The following is a 24,998-nucleotide window of genomic DNA, read 5'->3' as shown; positions in this document are numbered from 1 at the left end:
AATCTGACAGTGCCTGAAGCTACAGCGACCTTGTTCCTGTCACTGTTAACCTGCACCTCCAACTGTCATTTAGATTTGAGAAATTAAACTGGCGAAAATCTGCTCGGTGCAGACCAGCCAGGTGGTGTGTGGTGTCAGCATCTTACACGAAAACGTCCAGAGGGAAGTCTTCACTGCCATAAGGGCTTTGCTGTCACCTCCAGCGTAAGAGGTGCCTATGTTCCTGCCCTTCTTGGAAAGCTGGTGCCTCTTAATATAAACTGAGCACAAACTTTATACAAACCCTGAACCCTAAGAAACCTGAGCTGTACCAACTGATGATCCTGAAGTATCTTTCACATAAACAGTGTGAGATCAAGGACGCTGGCTGCACAGACCAGTGCGGATCCAGGCAGCTGTGCAGCAACAAGGACCAACGCTCCCATGGGGAGGAGGCAGGGGGGTGCCTCCACAGGGGCTCAAGTGTTTGCAGAGCTGGGCCTGAGGTAGGCAAGGCCTCTTTCTTGAAGGGGACTGTGGCTCCACGGGGGGCTCTCAGAGGACTGGGCAGGACAATGGGGACAGTCCTGTGCCTGCCAGCCCACGGAAGGAACTGCCTGATGGCTGCTTTTTCACAAACTTCTTTGGAAACATGATTTGCCATAGAAAGGAGTCAAGGGTGCATTTATCTTATAAATAAGGGAGCTGAGGCCCACCTGGATGAAGATAGTGGCCCAAAGTCCCAAGGTTAGCAGCAAAAAGTCAGGGTTCCGACTCCCCATCCAGGGCTCTTCCCACCAGCTGCCCCTTCCAAAAGATGCCGCAGTTGGCAAGAGCACACCTTGAAGGTGTCTTAGGAGCAGGGCTGCACGGCAGCGCCTCTGTCTGCTCCGGCACATGCACCTGCCTTACATGAGTGTGGGCCGAAGGCCTCTGACAGGCCCGGGTTCTAGCACATCCTGGCACACAGGGCACGGTGGGAGTCAGGAAGGAAAGAGAGGCAGCAGACAGAATGTTCCAGGCCTGATCCCAGGGCCACTGACTCCAGACAGCTCTGCCATCTGGCCTCTGGTGTTTTGTCCTGTTGGGCCTATGAAACACTCACTGTCCACTGGCTGGGGGGGCGGTGGGGGAGCTCTGGGCAGACTGAGGGACCCAGGGGAGAAAGGAAGGGACCCTGGGGCCTCTAAGCCAGATTAACAAAGGTGTTTGAAGGAAAAGTGTCAGAAATAGGGGGAAGGGCAGGGCCAGCTTTCCAGCTCAGTCTCTTCTCCTTAATGCAGTGTGATTCAGGCCTTGCCTGAGAGTCTGAAAGAAACGCTTTCAGAAAAAACAGTATGGTACAGAGAATGCCGCTTGGACATCTGGGTAATGGCCCAGGAGCGCTCTCTAGGAGGCAGGCTCCAAGAGCCACATGGCCTTTGGGGAAATGTGCATGTGGGGATCTCACCAATCAGCTCCATGATGGATACATAGAGCTTACACATCTACTTCACTGATGAACATGCATCGTTTGTAACTACACACGGAACACTTAGGAAAACTAACATGTTCTAGGTCCCAGAGCCCTTCTCAACATTCTCTGACCACAATGTGATAAAACTAGAAAGCAACTTAAAAAACAAGCAAATGCCAGACATTTGGAAATTTAAACCGCAAGCTTAGATTCTTCACGGGATGAAGAAGAAACCATAATAGAAATTAGAAAAATTTAGAATTACATGATAATGAAATTACTCCACATCAAAATCTGTGGGACATGATGAAAACAGATCTTAGAGGGGAATTTACAGTCTGTTATAAACATATTAGACAAGAAGCTTGAAAGCTCATGAGCTAAGTGTCCAACTCAAGAAGTCAAAAAAAAAAAACAAGGAGCAAAAAACGGTGAGATAGAGGACAGCGGGATGAAAACCTCCGGAAGCCGGCTCTCAGGTCCTCTCTCAGGGTCTGCTCGGTTTTTACTCATCTGGTTTTCAGTTCCTTGTTCATTCCTGACACCGAGAGAGCCATCCTCCTTTCTTGCAAGCTCAACTCTGCCTTTGCTAATATTTTATCCAATATTTGTAGGTATTTGTATTGGGAGTTTTTTCATATTAACTGATAATATTATCTTTTCAGGTTTGAAGAAATTTTGATTATCCCTCATTTATACGGTAATGTGTGTATTTAAGTGTGCCTTGCACTGTTACAATTCCTATATACAACACTTTATCAGTCTCTGCCTCATGAGAACCTACAAAAAAGATAAATGAAGGAATAATAGGAATTCAATGAAACAAACTTCTCTCCTTTTAAGTTATCACATGAATAGTGCTTCTGTGTAAAAACAAGGCAATTTTGCATCACCAAGGTTGGAGTTACACAGTACTTGCTGCGTATCAACACTAAAGTATCACTTCCCTTTCCTGCACAGGGGAACAGGCCAAGAGGTGGCTTGAAAAGCTGCTCATCAGCTCCTTTGCCTTTAGCCAGGTGGAGGAATATATATGAGCAGTGTCGAAGTGATCATTTTCTGTTTCCAAACTGAAGTAACAAGAAGGTTGAGAACCATATTAAAAATGGATACTTAAACAAAAATAAAACAAAAATGTATACTGACATTACAGTGGGCTACAAAGATATTAAAATTTTTTTTGATCTTGGAGTAATTTCAAGGGCAAATATATTTGTTGAACAAATGGATGAATAAATAACAAACCAACCTCCTGCAATTGAAGGATCTCTGCTTCCAGACTCTTCAATTTCTTTTCACTCTCTTTGGATTGAGCAAAAATCTCATCTCTGGATGCACGAGCTTCTTCTAATTCACGTTGGTAATCCTTCATCTGAGCCTATTAATAAGAAGGTTTTGGGGTGGTTTACATTCTTAGTTTTAGTTAAATTTTTTTTAGAGATGACCCCTGGTTATGTTGTCCAGGCTGGTGTCAAACTCAAGGCCTCAAGCATTCCTCCTGATTACAGGTGTGAGTCACTGTGCCTGGCCCCATTCTCAGCTTGTAAACATGATTTTTTTTTTTCTAGATTATAAAAGTAATATACTTTCATTGTAAATATAAAAGTATATGGAAATCACAAGGATATCATAAGAAAACTACAGATCAAAATGAAATCCGTTATGAATACAAATGCAAAAATCTTCAACAAAATAGTAGCAAACTGAGTCTGGCAACATGTGAAAACGATTATATACCATGACCAAGTGGGATCCATCTGAGGAATGCAAGGTTGATCTGACAACCAAAAATGAATTAATGTAACCATATAATCATCACAATAAATGCTGAAGAAGCACTTGACAAAATCTAATACCCTTTCAATATAAAAATACTCAAGCTATGAACAGAAGGAAATTTCTTCAATTCTGATTAAAGGCATCAATGAAAAACTGACAGCCAATATCATACTTAAGGATCAATGACTGAATGCTTTCCCCCTAAAAGATGAGAAACAAGACAAGGAGGTCTGATCCTGCCACTTCTATTTAACACTGCAACAGAGATTCCAGCCAGGGTAATTAATTAGGCAAGACAAAGAAATAAAAGATATCTAGATTGGAAAGGAAGAAGTAAAACTAGTTCAATTTGCAGATGATCTGATCTTGTATATAGACAGGCTTAAGAAAGACACAAAAAGAATTAGAACTGCTGGTAATATGGACAATAAAAGAAAAAGCCCACAAGAACTAATAGATGAGTTTAGCAAGATTGCAGAATACAAGATCAACATACAAACATCAATTATATTTCTATACACCAACTATAAACATTCAAAAGAAAGCAATTACATTTATAATAGAATCAAAAGAATACAAACTTAGATATAAACTTAACAAAAGAAGTGAAAGACTTGTATACCAAGAACTACAAAATATCACTGAAAAAAATAAAAAAGATCTAAATAAAAGGAAAGATTATCCATGTTCATAGACCAGACGACTTAATATTGTTAAAATAGCAATACTCTCCAAATTGATCTACACATCAACACAATAAACTATCAAAACCCAAGCTGGCTTTTTTTTTTTTTTTTGGGTGGCAGAAATTAGTAAGCTAAGGTAGGTGTGGAAATCATTTATCTCATAAAGAATTTATATCCAGAATACAGAATTGTTTCAACTCAGTAATTAAAAGACAGCTCAGCTGTTCAATCTCATTAGTAGTCATTAGAGAAATAAAAATAAAAGCCACAATGAAATGTCACTTCACACCCACTAAGATGGTTACAATCAAAAGATGGACAATAACAAGTGTTGACAAGATGTGGAGAAATTTGAACCCTCACAGATAGCTGGTGGGAATGTAAAACTGCAGTCACTGTGGGAAACAGTTTGGCAGTTCCTCAAAGTTAAACACAGAGGTAGCATTTACCCCAGCTCAGTTCTACTCCTAGGTATATTTCTGAGAAAACTGAAAGCACATGTCCACACAAATGCATATGAATGTTCATAGAGGCATTATTCAGAAGTCAAAAACTGGAAACACCCAAATGTCCAACTCAGGGATAGATGAATAAAATGTGGTAGATGTATCCACACAGTAGAGTGTCAGTAATAAGGAGTGCGGTACTTATTCATGCTGCTACATGGATGAACTTTGAAAACATTATGCTAAGTGGAAAACCAGTCACACAAGGCCACATATTGTATGATTCCACTGATATGAAATATGAAACAAAGGCAAATCTACAGAGACTGAAAGATTAGTAGTTGATTAATGCAGAATGCAGCAGGGATACAGGGAATGGGGAATGACAGCTAATGGGTAGAGGATTTTTAGGAGGGACCAAAATGCCCCAAATTTGATAGTGGTGGTGGCTGAATAAGTCTACGAATAAACTAAAAAACATTGAAAATGCTAAATTGGTGAATTGTATGGTATGTAAGCTATATTTCAATAAAGCTGTTAAATAAAATCACAGTATTATAATTTATATTCTTTGTAATTAATTAGCTTAATAACTTTTGTAATTAGCTAATAAAAATCTTGAGCCCAGGCTGCAGTGAGCCATGACTGCACCACTGTACTCCACCCTGGATGGCAGAGTGAGACTCTATCTCTTAAAAAAAAAAAAAAAAACCTTTATATTTAGCTTCCAAAAAAAAAAAAAAGTATATGAAAACAAGTTCCTACCAACCTATTATTCAGAGATGACTTTCTTTCCAAACTTGTTTCTAGGTAAGTATGTCTGCCTGCATGTCTGTATGTGAAAATGTATACACACATGTGTGTAGAGTTATAAGCTAAACCACCCTACACTGTATTTTCCTCTATTCATTTAAGTCCGGCCATTGTTCCCCACACACCCCATCACTTCGATGGTTAGCAGTCCATTGACATTTAGGGGGTTTCCATTTCTCCTATCCTAAATAATAACACTTTAGCTAAAGATCTTTGTACATAAAAATTTCTTCTTTATATTTTGTTAAAATAAATTTTCAAGATGTGGTATCAACAAGGTCAAAGGAAAAGTTCTCGTCATAACGGAGCGGCTCCCCTGAGAAGTAGCTCCCATCTGTACTATGGGTGAGGCCACTGCCTGCCTGCTCACACCGTGAACTCTTGCAGAGATCACCTCTTGTCATTGTGGTAGTAAAAACTGGCCCATCATCTGGGTAGAAAAAGTGATGATTAAAAACAGACCGAAAAGATCACAAAAGCTACAGCACTAAGGGCCTGGGTCGACATGACCCTCCTCTTGAGGTGAGGAAGGGTGGGTTTTAAGCATCGCCACAGGCTCTCAGGGCCACAGGAACCCTGCGTGGTGCCTCCACCCCAGCTGAGTTGCTAAGTGCATTCAAGTATCTCCCGTGGACACAGCGGACGCATAAGCAGCGTCTTCATGGCCTGCTGCCCCGCCCCCGGCTGCGCTGACACAGTGCTATGCCCCTAGGGTGGGTGACAGTGGTGCTGTGGCCCCAGGGTGGTACTGCAGTGCTGTCCCCGCCAGCTTCACTGCTGGACTCTGTAGAAGCCACACAGGTCACGTGGTGCTGGATCTCAGTGGGACCACGTGATGCCATCCAGAGACTCCATGGGCGGTGGCACCTACCTGGAGCTTGCGGAGCTGCTTAATCACCTCATCCCGAGCTTTGTTCGCGGCCTCGATTTGGGCTTCGAGGTCCTTCAGGTCTATCTCCATCTTTTTCTTTGAAGCCACAGCAAGCGCCCGCTGTTTCCTCTCGTCCTCCAGCTCTGCCTCGAGCTCCCGCACCTAATGGACAGCATTGGGTTATGCTGGGTTAACTCCAACTTTCTGCTCACAGAGCAGGCAGCCTGTTCTCAAGTGGGGGCTCTGGTGACTCGGGTGAGTGTGACCTTCTGTTACTCTGTAGAGGTCTCTGTTACCAAACAGTTACTATCAACAGAAAACCACAGTAGCTGAATTGTGTTCAAAGGGGTCTTTAAACACCACCACCTAATACAAACCATCCCACTGACTGCTGCGAGGGCACGAGAAGGCAGCCAGGGACCTGAGCTCACAGTGTAGATGAAGCCAAGGTGGAAAGACCCGAGACAAATGCGGTAACCATGTAACAAAGGCTGGAGTAGGCACAGAGTGGGCATGGGGTGGTTGCTAAGAGGTGCAGAGGACTAAGCGGGCATGCCTGTTTCCTAGAGCTGCGAGGACGTGGGGCATGGCCAAGTTACAAGGGTGCCAGAACCACGCAGAAACTGCCTTTGATAAGCAGGAAGGGGGGAGCAGTCAAAGCTGTCCAATGGAGGAGGGATGGAATGAAGGCCAGCTCTGGAGCAGGCAGATGGGAGCGTGAGGATGAGTAAGATGTGGGCAGGAAACTGAGGGGGACACACCTGTCAGCCACTCACTCACTCTGCGGCACTCTTCGCTCAGTGAGCCTCCTAGTGTGCATGGGGATGGGGCCCTACGCTCACACTGTGTGAGGGATGCTCAGAAGTAGGTGCTCTGGAGTCCTTAAACCAAATCCCAACGCCTCCGTCACCAATGACGGGGACCAGACACGAAGCTGCTGAGCTCCAAACCTTATCAGCCCGAGTCCACAGGGACCGTGTGTCACTGCCTTGACTTGGCCTCCTCAACCTGTCCTGCTTTGTCCACTTATTTAGCCACAAATAAATGCTTTGTCATGCATTTATTAAGGTATAGGTCATAAATACCTTAATAAATACCTATGCCCTAGGTAGTGTTCTAGCAGCTGGAAGCTCAGGTGAGCAAGGAAAGGTCCCTGCCTTCACAGAGCTTCCGCTTCCTGCTAAGAGGATGATGGGTGGTGTGGGAGCTGGTATGGAGGCACCAAGGCTTGACAAGTGGTGGCTCCACTGGTCCTCTCCAAAGGGGAGAAACAGGGCCGCTGCTGCTGCTCCTCTGCAGGGGTTGGCATGGGAGACGAGGAGCAGGGCAGCTGCTTCCGCATAATGCAGAGGCGCTCGTCATCTACTTGCTGAATTCTGCAGAGACCTGGGGCTGTACCTCAAGGCACAGGATAGCAGGAGGCACCTAATGTAGAGCCACTTAACATGAATTTCAAAGTGTGGTGGTTTGAAAAAATGTCTACAAATTCTTTAATACTCCCCACCTTAAAGAGTTAGAGCATAATCTCCTTTTGAATGTGGGCCAGACTTGGTGACTGGCTTCTGACAAACAATAAAAGAGTGATCACATGAGACTTGGGAGATTAGGTCATAAAAGGCCCAGAAGCTTCCTCCTTGCTTGCTTTCTTTTGGATCTCTCTCTCCTGAAGCTCCTCCAGGACACTCAGGAGGCCCATGTGGCAAGCTGCCGAGGCCTCCTGCTGACACCACGTGTATGAGCCAGCTTGGCATGGCTCCTCCAGCCCCGGTCGGGCCTTCAGATGATGCAGCCAGGGCCAAGGTCCTGACTGTACCAGAACCACTGACTCAATCGCTTCCCAATTCCTCACACACAGAAACTGTGACATAAATGTTGTCACAGTTTGCAATAATTTGTTAAGTTTGGGGTAATTTGTTATCCAGCAATAAATGACCAATAATTAGTGGAGTGAAAATAACAAAATAAAGCAAAATTAAATATATCCCACATCTGGCCGGGCACGGTGGCTCATGCCTGTAATTCCAGCACTTTGGGAGGCCAAGATGGGCAGATCACCTGAGTCCAGGAGTTTGAGACCAGCCTGGCCAACACGATGAAACCCCGTCTCTACTAACAATACAAAAATTAGCCGCGCATGATGGCGTGTGCCTGTAGTCCCAGCTACTTGGGAGGCTGAGACAGAAGAATCACTTCAACCTGGGAGGCAGAGGTTGCAGTGAGCCAAGATCGTGCCACTGCACTCCAGCCTGGGTGACAGAGCGAGACTCCGTCTCAAAACACACACACCCCCACCCCCGCCAAATCCAAGACTTATTGCCATGAACTGGAAGGGACTGGCAAAATATCCACAATTCATATTTAAAGTTTTAGACTATAAATTTAACATACATGCAGAAAAGTGTCTAATATACATTCAGAAAAGTATACAATTTATACATGGATAACAACTCTATAAAATGACAAATTTAAATATCTGCTCTTTTTCCTTCTGAAGAGTGATCTAATTATTAGGACTTGAGATCTGAACCGCAGACACCTGCCAAATCACTGTGTCTGGGATGCATCAATTCTTTCCTATACCCACATTCTAAGACAAGGAGCTTGAACCCAACCCCAGATTCCTTTGGGAGTCCACTGAGGGCTTTCTAATTGATAAGTGCAAGCAGCAATGATACTGTCTGAGTAACAGAAAAACCTAAACTAATTACAATAACATTTAAATAATAAAATTCTCAAATGACCAAATAAATTCGTTTTACTCTCTGTGTTACTCTGTGTTTACTCAGATGTGTTCTAACATGAATGAACAGGATACTGACCCAGAGCTGGGCTTTGAGAGCCTGCACCCCTTGTCGTGGAGGCTGTGCCTTCTGCCCTACCTGTTTGATCAGCAGCCGCTTCTTCTCTTCATTCTGCTCGTCCCTGGTTTGCAGGTCTCTCTCGAACTGCGCCTTCATGGCCTGCATGTTGACCTCCAGACGAAGCTTGGCATCTTCCGTGGCCTGGAGTTCGTCTTCCAGCTCCTCCAGCTGCGTCCTCATTTCCTCCACCTGCTGCTCCAGGGCCCGTTTGGATTTTTCAAGTTCGTGAACCTAAACCACCGAAGCATCAGGAAAGAGTTGACCTGGGCGGAGGCACGTGGGAAGAACAGCAGTCTTCCTGTTTTACAGGCCCACTTGTGGCATGCTGGCCACTTTGGTCCCCCTGGGCCGGCCCCCTGCCACAGGCACACACATCCTTCCCTCTCCCCCGAAGGCTGCTGCTATTCTCCATTTCAGTGTATGCAGCTCAGAACTACAGTGCAGATTTCTTTATTCACACATGTTCTCTGGTCATCCTCCTCTGATGACCTCTAAGCTGAGAGTTCTTCAGTGAGCCAAAGAACAAAGGAAACAGCCATATCAGGGAACCTGTCTGTTGACTGACCCCTTGCCTGCTGTCTGTGAGGAGCAAGTATGACAGTACACCTCTTCTTGCTGTAGAAAAGATCATTCGTATTGAAAAGCACATGTGGAAACTGCTGACTATTCGGGTGGCTTCGGCCTAACAAGCAGGGCACAGTACAGAGGCCTTGATCTTTCTCTGGGCAAAGATCCCCCCAGCACCCTTTCCCTCATTCTCTGCACCAAGCACTGTGCTGAGAGCTTCACCTCCTGTGCCCTTTGATTATCGCGGCAGCCTTTGGAGGGAGGCCTTGGTGCTGCTGTGCACCCGCTCTGGGGTCCAGGACCACCGCAGTTCTCACAGGGACAGGCGTGGAGAATCTTAGGACAGGAGGAAGGCCCACTTCTACAGTGTCTGGTGCTCAGTAGGCACAAAAGACATGTTTGTGGGATGAACGTGTGAGTGTTGATGCTACAGAAAACGAACATGAAGTCAACTGTAGCGTTCTCCACATTTCACTGTGTAACCATGGCCACTTCTACCTTCAGTGGCCTCTTCTTGTCCATGGGGCTAGTCCCTGGGTGCCAAGTTGTAGGAGACCCAGCAGGAAGGAGGGGCCACTTCGCTGAGGTATAATGTGGCCAGATGGCCCATAGCCCATGAAAATGAGACCCTACCTTTTTAGAGGACTTTGTGCTTTTCAAAGTAGATGCAGTAACTTCATGAAATTGGGCAAGTATAATGTCCCTCTGGCAGATAAAGAAACTTAGGCTTCAAAAGCTTAAGTGGCTTCCCGTGGTCAGAATGGAAGCCTGTGGAGGAGCCAGGGAACCTTGCCTTTGACACCAGGCCTGGCTTTGTTTTGCTATCTTCAACACGTCATACGCTAAGGGAGAGACGTAGGGTCAGTAAGTGTCATGGCAGCTCCTGTGGAAGATGTATGCAATGGAAAGAGAAACTGTGCCACAGAAGCTTCTAAGCTGTGGAGAAGCCCCCAAAGCTACTGAAGCTCTCCAAGAAAACAGTGGGGCCTCCCTGGGAAGAACCGGGTCAGAGGGAGCTGCCATTCCCTCCTCCTCCTCCTCCTCTCCAGGTCCCCACTCACCTCATGTTTGGCAACTACCTGTGACGGCAGAACCATGACACCTTTTGTTGAAAGGCCCCCCTGCCAGGGTGTAGGCTGGGGCAGGGAGGGCAGTGAAAGGAAGAAGAAACACGTTCACCTCCAGCCAGAGCTGGGGGGAGATTGCAGAGAACCTGACAACGGTCCCAGAAGACCTGAACCCCCTCCTCACGCACAGGCCTAAGCACTCCTAGATGGCTTCGTGGCTGGGCTGTACGTTCCCAGGTCCTTCAGGCACCCCCAAGGAGCCGCCTGCTCCCGTGTGAAGGCCCAGGCCCCTGGGATGCTCTCCCGTGCGGAAGTGTGGGCCCCGCCAGCGACTTACGTTCTTCCCCACGTCGTCTTTGGAGCTCATGAGGTCTTCCATGTCTGCTCGGAGCTGCTTGTTCTGCCTCTCAAACTCCTCCTTGGCCTCCAGGGCTTCCTCAAGGGCCCGGGCCAGTGACAGGGCTTTGGTTTCTTTCTCTCTGGCCTCGGCTTCGGCCCGGTCCCGCTCTTCGGCATAGCGGGCAGAGATGCTCTTCTCTTCTGCTAACAGCTGTGCACAAGGGGATGGGGGAACATGAAAAGCCGAAACAGCGGCATCAGCTTTTCTCTTCCACTGCGTGGCTGATGTGTCGCCAGAGTGCTGCCATTAGATTATGGTGTTCTTGTATTTCCTTTTTTTTTGCTTCCCCCTTTTTCCAATTTTGATATAAATATGTATCCCATTTAATTGCCTTTAAATAAGATGATTTTAAACCATATGAACAAAAGCAAGAGCCCTGCCAGGAGGAAACGACGCGTGGCCGACCCACCTGGTCAAACTTCTTCTGCTTCTTCTCCAAGTTGGAGGCGACCTGGCGCTGGTGGTCCAGGTCCACCGTGAGGTCGTCCAGCTCCTGCTGCAGGCGGTTCTTGGTCTTCTCCAGTTTGTCATACGCCAGTGCCTTCTCCTCCAGGCGCTGGCTCAGGGCCTCCACGTCCTTCAGAAGCTTCTTCTTGGCTTCTTCCAGACTTTCAATTGTTCCCAGGTCGTCATCTACTTTCTTCTTGGTATCAGCCAACTAGGTTTTGTGTAAGGACAAACAGAAAGTATTAATGTTCTCAATTGGGGCTGGGCATGGTGGCTGACGCCTGTAATCTCAGCACTTTGGGAGGCCGAGGCGAGCAGATCGCTTGAGGTCAGGAGTTCGAGACCAGCCAGGCCAACATAGTGAAACCTCATCTCTACTAAAAATACAAAAATCGCCTGTCTGTAGTCTCAGCTACTGGGGAAGCTGAGGTGGGAGGATCACTTGAGCCCAGGAGGTGGAGGTTGCAGTGAGCTGAGATCATGCCACTGCACTCCAGCTTGGGCGATAGAGTGAGACTCTGTTTCAAAAAAAAAAAAGAAAAAATAAGAACTCAATTAGTTTTTGAATTTGAAGAAAAAAGAAGAAAACTTTTGTTTTTAATATTTTGAGAGAAGAAAAATCAATACTGTGATTTTAAAATAAATGAATCTTAGACGGTCACTACTTAATTTCTTAGCTAACAGTCTATTAAAATGATAACTGGATTGAAATTTTACATCGTTGACACAGTCCTAGGTCCTTATTTTAAGGGCTTCCAGCATTATAACCAGCATGTGGCTGGGTCAAAGCAAAACCATTTAATGGGCTTAATTTAGTACAACCTAATTAAGTGTCCCAAATGGAGTTGAGACAGCCCGGCAAAGCAGGGCCAGGAGCTGCTGAAGACACACATCGAGGCCACCGCGGCTTCCTAAAGAGGACGCGCACCTGGGACTGCAGGGCCAGCACTTGCTTCTCCAGGTTCTTCCTGGCCTCCTCCTCCTCCTCCTGCTGCTCCTGAAGACTGTTCTTCTCCTCTTCCAGCTGCCGGATTCGACTGCTCAGGTTTAGTTTCTGGCGTGTCTCCTCCTGAAGAAGCTCCTGTGTATTTTTTTTCAAAAGGGCAACACTTCCGTTATATTTATCACCAAAACAAATACACCTGTATTAAAGAATTCATGTCATAAGAGAGTGCCTCAGTGCATGAGAACACCCAGTGACATTAACACACACAGACGATTTAAAAACACACACAGTAACTTCGTAAAAGTTTTTCACACCAACACTGCTTCAGACTGATCCCTGAAGAATGAATGGCGGCGCCGTCCACCCAAGGGCCCAGGCTGGAGCCTCCAGGCATCCCTGAGGCCTCCCCTCCTGCATCCCCCACCACACCCTGCATCTCCTCAGTCACGCCTGGAATCCCTTCCTCTCTATCCCCTGCCCCGTCTTCGTTCAGGCCCTCAGCCCTTCACCCTGGGATCACCTCTCCCGTCTTAGGCATTCCCTCCTTTATATTTCCTGCCAGACTGACTTCTAAAATGTAAGCACAAACATGTCTTTCCTGTTACTTTCAGACTGGGAAATCTTCAGAGGCATTAGTCGTGTGGAGCAGAATTTCTGGGCTCTGGCTCTGGCCTCCTCTAGTCTCACTCACCAGGCCGTGCCTTGTCATGCATGGTATGCTTCAGTTAAAATGAATTTATCCCCAACTGCCTAATCATTCCACTTTCGGCCTGAGATTTTTTTTAATCCCCAGCACCTAGCCTAAAGCCTGACAAATAAACACTCATAAATGTTTGTAAATTTAACAAAATTAAGCTGTAAAACTCCAAGAATAAAGTGCTACATTATTTTCAAGTAACCTGTAGCTGACTTAAAAACATCCCTAACGGATGATGCGGTGCAGGTCTTAACCATCTGATAAGCAAGCCTCAACTCACCCTTTTACAAAATGGACTGTTTCCCACAGGTCAGCACAATGAAATTCCAACCATAATGAAACAATCTTATTTAAAACGGCCAGCAAGACATTGTGTGCAGGACCATGGCTTGGGTAAACCACTGTGCAGGCAGCGGCAGTGAATGGCAGGTGCAGCTGCCTCCGAGGCCACCCACATGCCTGCCGGACACAGGAACCCCAGAGGCTCTACATGAAGACACTGAGCTTCCAGGGAGAAATCCTGAGTAGCAAGCCTGGCTCCAAATGAAAGTATGACATAAAACTAGTAAGAGGTGACATAGAAGACAACTCTGGGGCCAGCATATTTCACCAGCTTGAATACTACAGAAATGTTAGTTATTAGAAAGACCCCTTGTTCCCCGTGGAATACCTGTGTATCCTGTAGTTGAGACTCAAGACTAGCTGCATCCTTAGCAAATTTAATCCCCTTCTTCTCCGCTTCTTCCAGAAGAGTGGAGACATTATCTAGCTCATTCTGTAAAGAGCAAAAGATTAAATTCAACTCAAAAGTAAGCGAGCAGAAAGGGTCTAGAAACACAGCTTTTAAACAGAACACAAATAGAGAACTCGGGGGCAGTGTGAACCTGAAACTACCCATTCAATTAAGGAAGACTCACCACCAAGAGTCTGTTGCCTTCAAACAGAGCTCAAATAAGTAGGTACTAGAACCTGCCTCCCTGGCTACCTTAACAGTCTCTACCCATGGAAAGGATGGGGCGGCGGGGGGTCTCCTAACTGGTTTTCTACCTTCTATTTTTATCATGAAGAGATGAAAATTAAAGCAAAGCCTTTGAAAGAGTGACTGTATCCTCTGTGGGGAGGCTGAAAGGCCAGCAGGTGCTTGATTTTGGTGCTGCTTCACATGAAGATGCGTTAACCACGTGCTTTGGGAGGAAAGTATAATTCACATTCTTATCGAACTTGAGGCTTCTATAAAAGGGATACAAGAGAGTTTCTTTTTTTTTTTTTTTTTGAGACAGAGTCTTGCCCTGTCGCCCTGGCTGGAGTGCAGTGGCACGATCTCGGCTCACTGCAATCTCTGCCTCCTGGGTTCAAGCAGTTCTCCTGCCTAAGCCTCCTGAGTGGCTGGGATTACAGATGTGCGCCACCACGCCTGGCTAATTTTTTGTATCTTTAGTAGAGACAGGGTTTCGGCCTCCGAAAGTGCTGGGATTACAGGCGTGAGCCTCCACGTCCGGCCGGAAGTTCTTTAAGGTTTTAAAAAACTGGTATTATATATTCATCATGAATATTTAAGCTATTTCTTATGGTCAGATTTAATGAATAATATTTTTTCCTTCTCAATATTTCTAAAATATTTTCCAAACAAATCTTCATGGTATAAGATGCTTTATAATTTTTGATGACAGTTGGCGCTGGGAAGAAGCAGAGGGACGCAGAGGGGCAGCAGGGCACCGTGGGTTCTTGCCTGTCCTCATCACACCAGCTGAGGGAAGGTGGATGGCGGCACAGCCACAGCGCAGTGTGCCATGGGCAGGCCTCTCTGCTGAGTCCTGGAGCCTTGGAGAATCATGTACTGTAATGTGGTCTTGGGCCTCTGACACAACACAGCTCTGTAATGCTTTTTCAATGTGGCAATATAGGATGTACATCTTTTCTTACCAAAAGGGACTCATTGACTATATTGTTTTTGCTGGATGCACAGAAGTCCGTATTAAACATTAAAGTTATTTCCAATCACAGTCAGCCCTTCCTATCCATAGGTTCCATCTGTGGATTCAACCAAACATGTATTAAAAATATTCAGAAAAGGGCCAGGCGTGGTGGCTCACGCCTGTAATCCCAGCACTTTGGGAGGCCAAGGTGGGTGGATCACGAGGTCAGGAGATGGAGACCATCCTGGCTAACACAGTGAAACCCCATCTCTACTAAAAATGCAAAAAATTAGCCGGGCGTGGTGGCGGGCGCCTGTAGTCCCAGCTACTCGGGAGGCTGAGGCAGGAGAATGGCGTGAACCTGGGACGTAGAGCTTGCAGTGAACTGAGATCGTGCCACTGCACTCCAGCCTGGGCGACAGAGGCAAGACTCTGTTTCAAAAAAACAAAAAAGAAAAATTCAGAAAAAAACCCCTGCATGTGCACTGACCATGTATAGTTCAGGACTCTTTCGGGTGATTTCCTAAAACCATGACTGTTTTGGGTCGTTATTTCCTAAAAAATACAGTCTAACAACTTTTTACATAGCATTTACATTGTCTTAGGTATTATAAGTGATCTAGAGATGATTTATAGTATATGGGAGGATGTGCATACATGCAAATACTACGCCTTTTTTTTTTTTTTTTTGAGATGGAGTCTTGCTCTGTTGTCCAGGCTGGAGTGCAGTGGCATGATCTTGGCTCACTGCAACTTCCACCTCCTTGGATTTAAGCAATTCTCCTGCCTCAGCCTCCCGAGTAGCTGGGATTACAGGTGTGCAACACCACACCTGGCCAGTTTTTTGTATTTATTAGTAGAGACGGGATTTCACCATGTTGGCCAGGCTGGTCTCAAACTCCTGATCTCAGGTGATCCGCCCACCTTGGCCTCCCAAAGTGCTGGGATTACAGGTGTGAACTACCATGCCCGGCCCCATACTATGCCATTTTTATTAGGGACTCCAGCATCAGCAGATTTTGGTATCTGCAGGGGGTCCTGGATTCAATGCCCCAGTGGATACTGAGGGCTGACTATACTTTTGTACACACTTCTGCAATGAACATTCTTGAGGTTGACTCTGTGTGTACATCCTTAGTTAATTCCCTAGGATAAATGACTAGACGTGGATTTTTCGGGTCTAAGGATACTCCCAGTTTTAAGGCTCGTGATCTAAGACTGCCAAACTGTCCTTTAGAAAAGGTTGCACTAGGCCGGGCACAGTGGCTCAAGCCTGTAATCTCAGCACTGTGGGAGGCTGAGGCGGGCGGATCATGAGGTCAGGAGATCGAGACCATCCTGGCTAACGTGGTGAAACCCTGTCTCTACTAAAAATTCAAAAAATTAGCCGGGCGTGGTGGCAGGCGCCTGTAGTCCCAGCTACTCGGGAGACTGAGGCAGGAGGATAGGGTGAACCTGGGAGATGGCGGGTACAGTGAGCAGAGATTGCGCCACTGCACTTCAGCCTGGGCGACAGCAAGACTCTGTCTCAAAAAAAAAAAAGGTTGCACTAATTTATACCAGCAGTGTAAAAAAATAAAACTCTTGCAAATCTTTGCCAATATGAAGTATAATTTTTTTGGCCCATTGTTCCTATTATTTACTGGACTAATGGAGAAGCTGAAGTGCTTAAAACTGTTCAAGCAACTATAAACACGATTCAAGGTGGAACTGATCAAGTCCAATTCATGCTGTCTTCTTCTTAAAATAAGAATTATTTAACTTCATCGAAGTAACAGACACTAGGGACACCTAAGACTCGATGTATTTACTGGACAGCAATTGTCAGGTATTACACAGCACGCTGGCTGTGGGTCTCTGATTGCACAGAGGGATACAATGGTAAATTAGGGACATGCTACGGTGGGATGTGTGTAGAGCGGAGGTTTCTGGCTTACCTGCAGCTTACTTGCTTTCTCTGCCAGCTCCACCCTGAGCCTGTCGCCTTCGGAGACCTTGGCATGGAGCTCCTGGACCTGCGCGTCCAGCTTCTTCCTCTTGTGCTCAGACTCGGCCTTGACCTGCTGCAGGACCTTCACCTCACACGCCAGTTCCTTGTTATCTGTCTCCAGGCCCTGCTTGTTCTTCTCTAGATTTGCTTTGAACTAGGAGACGGAAGGGAAAACATAATTCACTATTTTCTAAAACTCCATACAGAGGAGTGCTTTTTGAGTCTGCGGAATTGTGCCTAACACACAGTAAGCCTGTGATCAACATTTGTTGAATGAATGAATGAATGAATGAAAATGTTTGCTGTTCTCTGAATGTGAGGATTTCTGTGTAAGGAACACACGCGTACGTACTGCTCTGAGGAGCAGATGCAGGTAGTTAGGGGCTCACTGTGCTAAGTAATGATCCTTGTCGATGCCAAGTGTCATGTCTGCAGCGTACTCACTCACACTGTCCTTTGTATAAAACAAGTGTTGTCAGTGTAAAAACTGTTTTACATGTACTAACAGGAGCAAGCACCCCTGGCAGGGTGGTCACAACAGGATGTGTCTCCAATGACATCTTGCCTCAGGGACACGATTGGGTGTAGTAAGGTGGTCACATGGGAATCTGGGCCAGACTGTCTGGCCTCAGGCTGCCTTTCCACGAACCAGCTGTGTGACCCCGGCTTAATTACCTAACACCGCTGGGCCTCAGTTTCCTTGTCTTTTAAATGAGAATTATAGGAGACTGTGCCACAGGGTTGTAACCAAGATTAAGGAAGGCAATTCACGTAGGGTACTTAGCACAGTACCTGACACAAATGTAAATGTTCTGTAAATGTTAATATTGTCATTGTCTAAATTAAAAGGTGGCATGTGGCTAGGCAAAGAACAGAGAGATGGGGAAACCGGAGCAAGAACCAAGTCACAAAGGCAAGGATGATTATGGGAAGTCATGGAGGCCAGTCTGCACAGGGGGGTGGCATGAGTCACAGGGCACATGAAATTCAGTTTCAGCAGAACGGAAAGCCTATGTCTGAGATACAGAAGCGGGAACAATGAATGAAAGGCAAGACTGCTTGGTGGCTGTGGTGAGATCACAGGCAGGGAAGGACAAGAAGGGAGAGATGAATGTCAGGAACCCCTGAAGGGGAACAGTGGCGGGACTTGTGGCTTACTGGCAGCGGACAAGTAAGGGAAGAATGACTTTCAAATCATTCAGGGTTTTGAGTGAAGCCACTGGGAGAAGGACTTAGTGAGAGGAGACACTGGGGAGGACTGTGTGATTTGAGATGGCGGCTGGATCCGTGCATCTGCATCTGGCTTTTTTCCCTAAGTAGACAGTGTGTTTTCAGAAAGCCGCTCCTGCCTTGGCAACTGGGTACCCAGCAGCCCACTCAATGACGTGTAGAGGCTGGAGCATAATCAATACCTGACTGAACAGAACGGGCAGATAGGATGGGAGTGGGTCTGCTGGCGGATTTTCTCCAGGCCACAGCACACGGCAGGGTCTCCCTTACCCGCTTGGCCTGTTCCAGCTGCTCTGAGAGCTCCTCCAGGGCTGTTGCGTGTCTTTGTCTCATGTCCTGGATTTGAGCTTCATGGTTCTTAGTTTCCTCCTCAAGAGCCTTCTTCAGCTCTGCCACTTCTTGTTCACGTTTTGTACTAGAGAAGGACATTTTTTAAGAGAGATCAGAATTAGCTGACTGATTAGAAACACATTTTCTTTTTGAAAAAGTACTGTTTTTGTTTTAAATATTACATAAATTCCTTTAATAAATATTTGATGTGCTATTTCCAGTAGGCCGGCAGGTCTATTACTGTGATATCAGAAATCCTCCTAGAGAGCTGAGTAGTGGTTCATGCCTGTAATCCTGGCAATTTGGGAGGCTAAGGTGGATCGCTTGAGCCTGGGAGGTTGAGGCTACAATGAGCTATGACTGTACCACTGCATGCCAGCGTGGGCGAGTGAGACCCTATCTTTAAAAAAAAAAAACCAACCCCCCCCCCAAAAAAAAAACCAAAAAAAACCCAAACGAAACAAAAACCAGTGCAACTTCCCTGCCATATCTGACTTATCAAGACACAGGGTGACATCCCTAGGGGGTCTTCAAATTGTTCTGGGCAGTCTGGTTTCACTGGAGGTCAGGAATTGGTTAACACAAGATGCCAAACTGCCTGACATAGCTCAACAGAATTGAATAAAACTGGAAAAAGGGAGTCTCCCAGAGATTTTCAAAAGTGAAGCGGTGGCAAAGGCCAAATGAATCAGGACGTTGCACTGTAACAAAGCAAGACTCTAACATTCATGTGAAGAAGCCACAATGAACTAACTAACATCCTCCCAAAACTCTACTAGAAAATGGCTTGAGGTTGGGGAGGAGGGCGTTATCTTTTGGAGGGGCAGGAAAATTAAAAGGCAGCTCAAAGGGTTCAGAAAGGATCTCTGATGTTTGATATGAGAACACAGCAGGTCCATGGCCATAGAATTGGAATGTTCTGACATAAACTGGTTTTATCTAACCTACACTTTACGGTATGAAGGTCACATTAGCATTAAGTATCTTTCCATGGCTTTCTAATATTTTTAAAATTGGCTGTAACAAATACAGGGTAACTTGAATAACCAGAGTTATTCACTTTCTAGAAGAGATCTTACTCCCCATGGCGAGTCACTCTAAATTTGTTAATCTGAGCACCGTGTTTAAGCACGAGCTTGATGAAGACAGAAGCCAGTCAGGTAAACAGTGCTCCTGCTAAGACCTATATTAGCACTGTTGAATTAGCTACAACCTCACACTAATCCTGAAGCACATCTCTAGCAAGCTTGCTCTATACTTTATAACATGTCACAACTTAGAACAGTGATTCACACACTGATTCCCATGTGGACACATTTTCCCTCTCTTCACCTCTCTTCTCATGGAGTCATGAGATGCAGGGGCTGGCTGAGAGATCCCTGTGCCAAGAGAACAGGGCCTGGTGGCTGCCAGCTCCATGGTCACATGTAGCCCAGCCAGAAGGAATCACTGAGGATTCTTTGCGGTCCAGCCTAGCTCAGCCCCAAGTTCCACTGGCCCAGCCACAGGTCAAAGACGTGCTGGTCTGGTCCTGTCCTCTACAAGGCTCCCATCGAGATTATTTCAGCTCACTGTAGCGGCCAGTGCTTCATTGGTCAGACTCTAGGGAAATCTCTCCAACTAGCAGCACGTTGTCTTTTGGGAAAATAGTTTTGTGTGTGTGTGTTCCTCGTCCCTGCTTGAACCCAATGGTCAAAGGAAACCTTCACCTTCTCTTCTCCAGGCTGAACAAGCCAATTTATTGTAGTCTTTTGTCAAAAGTCCTCAAGAAAGTTAAAATGCCAGTGCGTCTGCAGAAGAGTAGATGATTTACAGAGGACTATTACTTTATACTAATCATGGGAAGACCTAGGGCCCAGGGAGGGTGGTTTGCATTCTCTTAAGGGTCCTTAGCAAGAATGGAGGACACGTCTGAGCTGCAGGCAAAACAGAATCAGTGGGTGCTACAGCTGAGCATAGGCATGGTTTTAATAAATACGCGCATTTATTTTTTTGCAAGGGTTGGATGGAAAAATGATCAGAACCTTATTTTCTATTGCAGTCAAAAGCCCAGCTGGGAGTGGAGAGTTCAGCCAAGTCTAGTTCAGTGGTTTCTAGATTTTAAAAAAGCAGACATATCAAAGAGAAGTCTAGGACTCACACTACGAAAAGCAGTTACTCTGCTAAAGTGGGGTAAGGGCCGGGCGCGGTGGCTCATGCCTATCATCCCAGCACTTTGGGAGGCCAAGGTGGGTGGATCACCTGAGGTCGGGAGTTCGCGACCAGCCTGACCAACATGGAGAAACCCCATCTCTACTAAAAAATACAAAATTAGCCAGGCATGGAGGCAGGCACCTGTAATGCCAGCTACTCAGGAGGCTGAGGCAGGAGAATCGCTTGAACCCAGGAGGCGGAGGTTATCGTGAGCCGAGATCGCACCATCGCACCATCGCACTCCGGCCTGGGCAATATAACAGTGAAACTTCGTCTCAAAAAAATAAAAAATAAAAAATAAAATAAAATAAAAAAGTGGGGTAGGAAGCCTCAAACCATACCTGGCTCAGATGGGGTTTTCCTCTCTCTGGGGAAAAACTGAAGACAAAAACCAACCAACCTCTGTCCGGCTGCCGTAGCTGTCCATGTTCATGGCCAGGATCATGGCCAACATTCCAAGGCGCACCCCTCTGCCCTCCAGCATGGAGAGTCCCCCACACCCACCATCTGACCTCAGTCTCGCTGCTCTACCGAGCCGGCCTGCCCTGTGGACACCACGATGTCATTCTTTCCACGACCGAGTGCCCAGGTTTCCAGCTGCTGGGTGGACCCAGCTGATGACATCCGTGTCCTCCGGGGAAATGCACTGGTTTTCACCACAACCCATTTCCCTCCTGGTTGCTCTGGGTCACGTTCGGCCTCTCTGGCCACACTTGCGTTCATAAATAATTCCCTCTGTCTTTCTTGCTTTATTTCAGGCCCCAGCAGCTCCCCGGGGTGACGGGCTATTCTTTCCATCATTCACACCCTGGAAGAGCCAGCAGGTGTGCCTGCAGCCAGCCAAGGCGGCGAGGGTTCCCTTCTGGCTGGGACTCCTGGGGTGGCCCTGAGGCACTTGGCAGTGTGAGTGTGGGAGGGAGCAGACGGCCTCTGCCAGGACAGCAAGCTGGCACACCCCCGACACTGCTCTCCACAGTGACGACACCTATGAGTCCGTGGGAGCAGCGGGCCGGCACCTCCAGGCCTGCGCACCGGCTCACCGCTAGGGCTCTCCTGCGACTCGCGGGCTGCCATGCTGCAGTTTTCTACCCGGGAGCCTTCTCTGGTCATGTTCACCTATGCTTGTCACCTTTTTCATGCCCGCCCCGGCTGCTGGCTCATGCTGCTGCATATGCCTCTGCCCACTGCACACCTCTGTCCCAGTGCCTGCACCAGCCTTCTTCTCACCCTTGTGAAGGCACCCTTCCCTTTTCAGCTGGTTACCTACACCATTCACACCACCTGGCACTGCCAGCATAAGTGCCTGGCCTCCTGGGTATCTCCTCCTATTCCTGTGTTTACCCTTCTCCCTCTGGTCCTATCTATCTATAAATCTCTTTTCACTGCCCCCCTCTGTGTGTAGCTGTCACTGTCCCTCCCTAGACATCCATCACTGACCACAGCTTTTCTGATCACACCCTCTCACTCTGTGTCCCTCAGTCTGCTGTCTACCCTAGGACTCACACTACTAACATCAGTTACTCTGCTGAAGTGGGGTACCCTGCACAGGTGTTTCTACCCATAGGCTGGTCTGTTTCTAACCATTACTATTTAATCACCGTTCCACCTGCCATCACGAGGAAAAGCACACCACCTCTCAGAGACAGCAAGCACACCAGGCATTCTCTGCGCGGGCTCGGTGGAGAGGTTGGCAGGCGCCCGGGCCCTGCTCCCTCTCCCACACTCACCGTAGTTCCTGCTGGGCTGCCGTGGTGTCCAGCGTGTCCTCCAGCTCTGTTTTCAGAGCTTCCAGTTCCTCACTCAAGTCCCTTTTCTGCTTTTCGGCCTTGTTCCGTGAAGCCTTCTCAGATTCAAAGTCTTCCTGAAGTTCCGCAATTTGGGCTTGTAGCTCTCGCACAACTTTAAGGGCATTGTTCTTATGGAGTGTTTCATCGTCACCTCTGTTAAAACACCCGGGCACAAGAGGCACTCAGAGACGGCGCCCGGATGGCCTGTTTCTCAGGGGAGCCCCAGCCCCTGAGCACCTCTCCACGAGACCCCAGTCCCACATCCCTCCTCCTGGGGCCTGAGGCTGGTGCAGATGCTCCGCACCTGCGAGGGCAGGAGGAGGTCCTTGGGTAGAAGACTTGCTGAAGGCCCCAAAGCTAATGATGGCAGAGCCAGAACTAGATTCCAGCCCAGCCCCCTTTCCAAACGACCATGCTTCTCCATTAAAAGGTAGGACACTCTTACTTTAGCCCTTAGAATACGAAAACATTTACTCTGAAGTCAAAGGCTGTTATAGTTAAAAATCTGCTTCTAACTATGAAGGAGTGACCTCCTCCATCACACCAGAACCCAGCCAAAACCAGGGATGCTCAGAGAACACACCAGAACCCAGCCAAACCAGGGATGCTCAAAGAACACAGTGGAAAAAAGAGGCTCTCATCCTCACACCCTCCAGGTGCCTCTCTTCCATAGGGCATCTTTTTGTTTATGTCTGTGGTTTAAAATGTTGGAAGATTTTTCTGATTGGGAATAGTTGGGATGTTTGAGGTAAGGGAGATTTTTCTTGTAAGATTTTGATTGTAACACATTATAAACTCCAAGTATTACAACCATGTAGCCAAATAGTTATTCTTTATAAAGAAATGAAACATTAGACGTATCTATTACATCTGATTTGCATTCTAAACTGAATGGTTTAGAACTGATTATTGAATCATGCTCTCAGTGGAGAAATATAATTTCTGAAAAGTGATTTCCCTTCAAGTTCTAAAACATACTACAGGCTGGGCGTGGTAGCTCACGCCTGTAATCCCAGCACTTTGGGAGGCCAAGGCGGATGGATCACTTGGGGTCAGGAGTTTGGGACCAGCCTGACCAACATGGTGAAACCCCATCTCTACTAAAAATACAAAAATTAGCTGGTGTGGTGGTGCACACGTGTAATCCCAGCTAGTTGGGAGGCTGAGGCATGAGAATTGCTTGAACCCAGGAAGTAGAGTTTGCAGTGAGCCGAGATTGCACCACTGCACCCCAGCCTGGGTGACAGAGTGAGACACTATGTCAAAATAAATAAATAAAACATACTGCAGTTAATCTGTAATGTACAGAGACCAAAACATTTGTTATGGTGAAATAATTTGTTCTGGTATGAATTTCCAAGGGTTTCATAATATAATTTGTCATTTTAAAGTATTAAATATTAAATATAAATATTGAGATGGTTTATGAGACTTTCTTGCTGCCCTGACACAAAATCTGTACGCCTGGACTTTTCACTCTCTCAGGTCACACCCAACAGCGAGTAGACCCCATCTCACTCTCCCAGGGTTTTTGGATGCTCCCGAACATAACAGTCTGCTGAAACTCAGCCCCACGGGCTCCCATGCAGCACAGCTGGGGGCCACAGACCTGGCCAGCGCGCCCTGCAGCTCCTCCTCCTTCTTGGCCAGCTGCAGCTTGAGCTCGTCAATCTGCGCCTGCAGCTCCGCGATCTGGTCCTGCAGGTCGGTCGTCTCCCCGTCGAGTTTTCTTTTGGCCTTTTCCAGTTCCTGACGAGTCTTTTCTTCCTTCTTTAAGCGTTCTTTAAGGCAAGACATAAGAAGTTCTTCAACACACCGAGTCACTCACCACAGGAATCAACTAAAATTCAGACTGAGCCAAGTTGAAAATAAGCCATTTTATTCAAAAGCATGTCACTGCCCTGATGACATGGTCATGCCCTGATGTCAACTGCTCAGTCATTTCAAACCCACCGAGATCTGGAGGGGAGATAAATTAGTGTCAGGAGGGAATTTTAAGGAAGAAGTTGAGTGTCCTAAGGATGTCCTTTCATGGGAGGTGAGACCACACTGTGAGAGCCGAAGGGGCCTAGAATCCTCTCATGTCAAACCCATCACTGTGTCCAGGTTTGCAAAGTGGCTCAGCAGGTGCTGGGGCAGCAATTGTAGCTGCCTGTCACCCCATCCCCTTTTCCATGGGAACCCCTGGTCTGAACCAAGAAAACTGCCGTCCTCAAGTACTGGGAGAGAGGAGACAGAAGAGCGGGCAGAGAGGGCCAGGTCTCTTTTCCACCCTCCCCTCTAAAATTCTGCAGCGATCCCCCAGTTAGCCCTAGTGATCTATTTCACTGAATGATTTATTTCCTCACAGCGACCTCTATGCCTTTGTGTTCTCCAGCAGGAACCAATGTGCTGAGAGGATGAGACCGAGTGTCACAGCCTGATCAAACAGGTGAGTGAAAAAGCACATGTGCTTACGGGTACTTCCTCAGCAGAAGAACCATATACTAGTACAAATGGTTTATGAAAGTAATATCTTTTTCTTTTTTTTTTTTTTT

At 46.8% G+C, this 24,998-nt stretch overlaps 1 protein-coding gene across 4 annotated transcripts in view; it reads right to left on the bottom strand.

Moving 5' to 3' along the window:
* Window positions 1-24,998, bottom strand: part of MYH10 (myosin, heavy chain 10, non-muscle) — a 152,444-nt gene that overhangs the window by 7,518 nt on the left and 119,928 nt on the right. For all 4 annotated transcript variants that reach the window (XM_011994479.1, XM_011994480.1, XM_011994481.1 and 1 more), the window contains 11 exons: window positions 24,071-24,242; window positions 22,402-22,614; window positions 18,422-18,566; window positions 16,869-17,075; window positions 13,686-13,790; window positions 12,301-12,453; window positions 11,335-11,583; window positions 10,863-11,075; window positions 8,910-9,122; window positions 6,031-6,192; window positions 2,685-2,813 (listed from right to left, as the gene is read on the bottom strand). In XM_011994479.1, the coding sequence (XP_011849869.1) occupies window positions 2,685-2,813; window positions 6,031-6,192; window positions 8,910-9,122; window positions 10,863-11,075; window positions 11,335-11,583; window positions 12,301-12,453; window positions 13,686-13,790; window positions 16,869-17,075; window positions 18,422-18,566; window positions 22,402-22,614; window positions 24,071-24,242 (1,961 nt within the window). The remainder of the gene's footprint in view (window positions 1-2,684; window positions 2,814-6,030; window positions 6,193-8,909; window positions 9,123-10,862; window positions 11,076-11,334; window positions 11,584-12,300; window positions 12,454-13,685; window positions 13,791-16,868; window positions 17,076-18,421; window positions 18,567-22,401; window positions 22,615-24,070; window positions 24,243-24,998) is intronic.

This window comes from Mandrillus leucophaeus, unplaced genomic scaffold, assembly GCF_000951045.1.
Source record: "Mandrillus leucophaeus isolate KB7577 unplaced genomic scaffold, Mleu.le_1.0 Scaffold46, whole genome shotgun sequence".
NCBI lineage: Eukaryota > Metazoa > Chordata > Mammalia > Primates > Cercopithecidae > Mandrillus > Mandrillus leucophaeus.
This window is presented reverse-complemented; position numbering and strand designations above follow the sequence as displayed.